Here is a 6398-nt window from a genome sequence, read left to right on the forward strand (position 1 = left end):
ATATGTGTGTGTGTGTGTGTGTTTAATTGCTCTTTTAGCTACTTTTGCCTGAACCTAACACTGTAAGTGAAACAAGGCATTTCTTGAGTTGCTGTAAATTATGATGTAATACATATTTACTCTCTCATTCCAGAAAACAACAACAAACAACAACAGCCTTCATGATGGACAGACATCATGGACACCACAGCAGCAGCTGTCTTCACTGAAATCATCCTTAAATGATCGTCACTGACATGAGGCCTCTGTCGATGGTTGAAGACGAAGGCTTCACTACAATGATCCACACTTTTAATCCAGGTTACAATAATCCACACTTTTAATCCAGGTTACACTCTTCCCTCAATGACACATTTTACAAAGTAGCTACATATTGTGCAGGTATAAATATACATTTGTTTATATTTTTGTGTACATTAATTTTTTTAAGCTATTTGACTAACTTTTATTTTTTATTATTCAATATTTTACTAACAGAATAGTCAAATAGCAACCTGTTTTTTGTGTGAATTGCTATGTCAGTCAAATATTCAATTTTGGAAAAAAAAGGGGTGGAAATTAAATTGTTTCTTATTTTTTTGCCGATTCATCGATTAATCGAAAAAATAATCGGCCGATGAATCGATTATTGAAATAATCATTAGTTGCAGCCCTAGAAAATACCAACACTGCATCTTGAAAAGCAGAAATTTGTAAACTTTACATTACACATTAGGCACATAAAAATTAAGTAACCCACCATTTAATTTGATAATATACAGCATTCATAGTTACTCATACGAGTGCTGAAGTCAGAAATGTGTGAATCCTTACTTTAGGTAACTTGGGTGTTTGAGAAAAAGCAGAAATGTTTTTACCTGAGAACCTTCGGACAGAACACAAATGGAACTTAGGTTCTTGGTGCCCCAGGTTGATGGCCAGTTTTGGAGAATGTCCTTCACTACTTGAACCACTTCAGTGACCTCTTGGTTGTTATACCAAGACATAGACTCAGTGTCCAAGTGGCAGTCTCCCCTAATGTGGTGGAACTTCAAGGCATGGCCGTTTTGAGGAGCTGGAATATTTCCAGAAGCTTCAATGACATCATTTTTACCAACATAAAAATGAGTCGACACAAATTCCACAATTTCTTTGGTTGAGCGGTAGTTCTCACTAAAAATGATCCTGCTTCTTTGGGCAACATCACACTTTTGACTTTGATAGTAATGGAACAGGCGAGTAAGGAGTGTGTAATCTGAACGATGATGATCATCCACGGAGAAGAGCTGGGGACCCATTTGCATGTGATCTCCAGCGAAAACGACTCTGGTGTTTGGCCCTGCAAGACTGAGAGCCGAGAGAGCTTCACATTCTAGCATTTGTGATGCTTCATCAATTAAAATGTGAGTGAAGTATCCCTCTGCAAGCTTTAGATCATGAAAATGTTGGGCCATTGATGTGGTAGTTATGACTACATTGTGCTCATCCATGACAGCTTTTGTAGGTGGCAAGAAATTCTTTTTATCTTCTGAAAGAAAACTGTATTTTAAGGTAATCTCATCTGTGACAAAAACAGCACTGCCTTGTTTGTTTGCTTTTATTCGTATTGGTCTCAGTTCATTGTTTTTCTTGCTGATAAGTGGATGGAAGTGATCTCTGACATACAGGTCTGCAGAACTGAAAGATAGATAAAGACATAATAAAGTTTAAACACTTTAATCAGTTTAAGTAAATCTCCCTGCCTGTCTTTCTACTTACACATTTCATTGACTTTTTTGTGTAGTCTGTGTGTTGAGCTTGAAAAGCTGTCACTGCATCCCTACTGCTGTCAAGTATTAATAATATTTCTAAGACTTTAATTTAAAAAAATCTGTATTTGTATTAACTTATTGGAAAATATATTTAGCTATGATAGAGTTTTCCAATAACTGTAACTATAAGTTAACAATTTACATATTTGCAGTCATGGAAAAAAGAAGTCTGTTGTGTGTGTTAAGACAAAGCCAAGGAAGAAAACATCAGCAGTGACATGGGAAGCAACGGTTGCTGCCTATCAGTCTGGAAAATATTAAAGGTCATTTCCCAAAATTTGGGAGTCTATCATTTCATAGTGAAAAAAATATTCACAAGTGAAAAATATTTAAGAAAGCTGTCAATCTTTTCAGGATTGGATTTTCCAGCAAATTTAACCAGAGGTCAGACTGAACAATGCTCAGAAAAATTACAAACACAATTTTACATTACAAACCAAATTGCACATTTGCCTGAAAGATCTGGCAGTTGTTTTACACTGGATGTCCTTCCTGAGCCAATCTTGGCTTAAACTTGCAGTCTCAACATTCCAAGAGCACCACACTGATCACTGAGCTAACACAGCCCCTAAAGTACAGAACCATGTTTGGCAAAAACCAAACGCAGTTTATCAATGCAAATGTGTCATCTTAATTGTTAACCACGGAGGGGAATGATTTTGCAGCCACGGGACAAGGACAGTTTGCAGTCATTGACTCAACCATAAACTCCTCTTTAAACCAAATAATTGGACCAAATTGGATTATGAAGTGACTGAACAATGACCTCATGTTCAGCAGCAAATCCATTGAGTGAACAAGAAAAGAATTAAACTGTTTCAACAGTCCAGTCAAAGCCCAGACCCCAGATAGATTAAAATGCAGTGAAATGATTTTTTAGAACAGTGCAAAAACTAATGTCGGAAAACATCACTGAAAATGAACTGAGGCAATTTTGAAAAGAAAAATGGACCAAATTCTTCCACTACAATGCGAGAGACAGCAGCTAAATGAAGTTCTACAAGCTATTGAAGCGTGGGGTGCACTTAGTTTTTCCATACATTTTTTATTCCATTTTCACTTTGTTCTTGTTTAATAAACAATAGGGATGCACAATATTATCGGCATGGTACCCGAGTTACAAGCTGTCAGTTCCAACGTCATTGAGAAACTAATAGCCGATAGCACTTGGGTGAGTTTTACCACAGACATTTAGACGTCATGTTAGCCCGTTAGCGTGATTAGTCTTACGACACAATGGATAGACAAAAACTTTGTTCTTAAAAAGTATGTCCTTCATGCACAGGAGTGCAGCAGATCCCACACTGCAACTAGGAACCTGGAACAAGCCTCCACAAGTGAGACAGCATCACAGGTGACTAATGATAATAAATAACATTTAACACTTTTCATTTAATATAAGTTAAAGTGCTATACATATCATATGGCTGTTACTGACTGTCACCAGCACTTACAGCTGTTACACAATTTTTATAGTAAATAAGCCTAAATAAGAGGGCTATTTTCTGACAAAGGAAAATATATAATATTTGTATTGGTTATCAATCAAACAAGTTTTAACATATCGGCAGATCGGCCTAAAATCCATTATCGTGCATCCCTAATGAATAATATCATGGTAAAATCTGGGCATGTTTTCAAACACTTGAGGTTAGATTTAAATAATTTTAGGGCCTGGTAAAGACTAGATCATTTTTATTATGTCCTGATACAGAAAACCCTTGAACGTTGAAGTTTTTCTTTCCACTGTTGCCACTGTTCTTGCTCAGGATGGGAGACTGCAATGAAGCCAAGATTCAACTTGTCTGCTGGTTTCCTTAGATAGAGAACTTCACTAATTGGCTTTTATGTAAGTGAATGTTTCTGTAAAGTGCCCTGAGACAACTTTGTTGTGATTTGGTGCTATATAAATAAATTAAATTGAACTGAACTGAATTGAAAGAGGGTACTTATCTTTTTCCCATGACTGTAAAATTTCAACATTTTGTTTCTATCAGTATCAGTTCTCTTGGATGTCTGTCAAGTTCTATGAAATAAGTTCAGAAAGTTGGTGTTATTCAAGTGATGCAAAGAGAATGTCTAAGGTTTTAATCTATTGCTCTTGCAGCATGTTAACCCAAATATTTCATTAAGTGCATTGTGAACAGTACGTTACCTGTTAGTGTGGGTGCAAATCAGCACTTTGTTCTGAGGCTGCTTACAAAGTTCTCTGGCTGCTGTAGCCAGGGTGAAAGTTTTTCCAGTTCCAAAAGGTCCATAAATGAGGAGAGGTGCCATAGACTTTTTCCAGTTGCAGTCTCCCATAATAAAACGAACTGCTGACTGCTGCTTCGTGTTCAGGTTCTCAAAAGTGACAGTGCTGACAGGAAGACCACAGTTTATGAGGTCAGGCAGAACTTTGGTTGTATCTGGAAGGAGGTCTACAGCTTTATGCAGGGTGCAGAACCTATAGCGGTCCAGCTGAAACTGCACCTCCATCTGATACGATTCATTGCTTTTGAGAGCAAGATCAGAACAGCACTGTTTAGGCAGCTGTAAAATGATTTGGTTTTCACTTGTTCTGTGCCGCAGAATGCTGGCTTCATAAACCTTGGAGTTTGGATGACTTGAGTTCAGCGGAGCTATCAGGCCTGACTGGATACTTCGTTTCAGTACCAGCCCCTCAAGACTGTCAACTGTGAGGGTATGAGGAATTGAGACAGTACAGAACAATTCTCTTGGAGGAGCAAAGTTCATGCCAAACTGTGGGCTGTTCAACATATCCATTGTTGTAATACCTCCACAAACATTTAGCCTAAAGTAAAGGCAATAAATAAATAAAAATTAGAGCAAACAGAAGCAAGTTTTAAACTTGTTCACAGAAAAACAAGAGAATCTTACCTGGAGATAATTTGGTCTTCGGCTAGCTCTTCATCATAAAGGAACTGGTGCATCCTTTCTTTGTAGTTGTCTGGGGTCAGTGGTGTGTGTTTGTTGCAAGAAGATTTGTAAGAAATGTTCATCTGTGGAGACTTGTACTTCTTTAACAGCTCCTCCTGTTCCTCTGTCCTGAATGAACATGGGATCACAATCCTGTTCCCTCGATGCCAACGTTCTGCACTTTGCAGAGTGGCTCCAGGATTTGAGACTGGCTGTTCAATGTCATGTTTTAACTGCTGGCCCACCCTTACTCTGAGCTTCTTTAGGAGCACTGGTCTCATGTCAAAATCCAGCACAAACCACTGTTCGTACAATCCGGGGTGTGTAGATGTAAAAGAGACAGTGATGGCGTAGTTCATGTCATCACTAACAAACGGTTCACCAGATGAGTAGACACAGAGCTCAGAAATGTCACCAAGGCTGAATGATGCTCCTGGTTCTTGCTTCAGCAAAGCTACATGTACAAGCTGTCTCTGTGAAAACACAAGAGAGTCTGTTAATGTGCTCTGAGAACTGTTTCATCTCTCTGCGGCACATTGACTTGTGAAATAAGTGTTTAATTCCTAATAATCCAGCCACCAGAATTTTGGTTTTGACAGACAATCTATGTGTCAATCAATCAATCAATCAATCAATCAATCAATCAATCAATCAATCAGTCAGTCAGTCAATCAATCATGATCTCAGTTTGTTGTGTAGAAAGCACACTGCTCCATTGAATCAATTTCTGTCGTTCTAACTTCACCACAAGCAAAGCCAAAGAGCTGTCTTAGAACCTCAGGAACAAAATATTATAACTGCACAAGGCTATTTGGCAGATTTACTTAAAATTGTAACTGTTAAGAAATTAAATAAATGTAAATAGACCATTGATCTGCAGCTCCAATCAGAATCTTGCCTCATGGGGTGAAAATGACCATGAGAGAATTGTGGCATCAGTCATCCATTATCTTGACCTGCTTGTTCAGTTTTGGTTCCGGGGGGGTAGTCAAGATTTGAACCAGGTTGACCTGCTCGCTGAGAGACAGATTGGTAGAGCTGCCACCAACTGCGCCACCGTGCTGCCTGGGATCAGTCAATGTTTGATCAAATCTTGGACAACAACCTACTTTCCTGCAATGTACATACTCACCATGTATTACAGTTTGCACTGGTTTGGATCTGAATTGTACAGTCATGTACAGGGCAAAACTCTTGCAGGGGAAAATTACACTAGCTAAAATAAAGCAGAAAATTTGTCCTTAAAAACCTCTGCCACATGGTGTACTCCAGTGGCAGACGATATATTTGTCCAGTCGCTCAAACCCTAATGGCTACATCACTGTCTATTCTCATCATTAAATTATCTTAGTCTAAAACTCTGGCATGAAAGGTAAGGGGCGATATGCATTCTTTCAAAGAATGCTAGGTCTTTTTTTTTACAGTTTTAACTCTAAGATGATCTTAAACAGATGTAGAACAAATATAATTGTATACATTATTTGTATTACCATATTTTCTGGTCTATAAGTTGCAACCTTTTTCACAGGCTTTGAACTTTGCAGCTTATACAATGCTGTGGCTAATTTCTAGATTTTTGTTTTTGTTGAACGGGCTAATGAGCTTCCTCCTGCCAAAAACATTTTGCTTTGTTACACCCGGGTGTCACGGTCAGCGGCCCCCGCTGCCCCCCCATCTGCCTAAGCCTCT

At 38.4% G+C, this 6398-nt stretch overlaps 1 protein-coding gene across 1 annotated transcript in view; it reads right to left on the minus strand.

The window, feature by feature from the left end:
- The window catches only part of helz2b (helicase with zinc finger 2b), a 24465-nt gene extending 18081 nt beyond the window's left edge, over nt 1–6384 (minus strand). Inside the window, exons 1-4 of the mRNA XM_037698299.1 lie at nt 6358–6384; nt 4671–5182; nt 3946–4584; nt 858–1656 (exon numbers count right to left, since the gene is read on the minus strand). Of these exons, the coding sequence (XP_037554227.1) occupies nt 858–1656; nt 3946–4584; nt 4671–5182; nt 6358–6384 (1977 nt within the window). The remainder of the gene's footprint in view (nt 1–857; nt 1657–3945; nt 4585–4670; nt 5183–6357) is intronic.
- Nucleotides 6385–6398: the final 14 nt, after the last annotated feature.

Source organism: Nematolebias whitei, chromosome 1, assembly GCF_014905685.2.
Source record: "Nematolebias whitei isolate Nwh7 chromosome 1, NemWhi1, whole genome shotgun sequence".
Classification (NCBI taxonomy): Eukaryota; Metazoa; Chordata; class Actinopteri; order Cyprinodontiformes; family Rivulidae; genus Nematolebias; species Nematolebias whitei.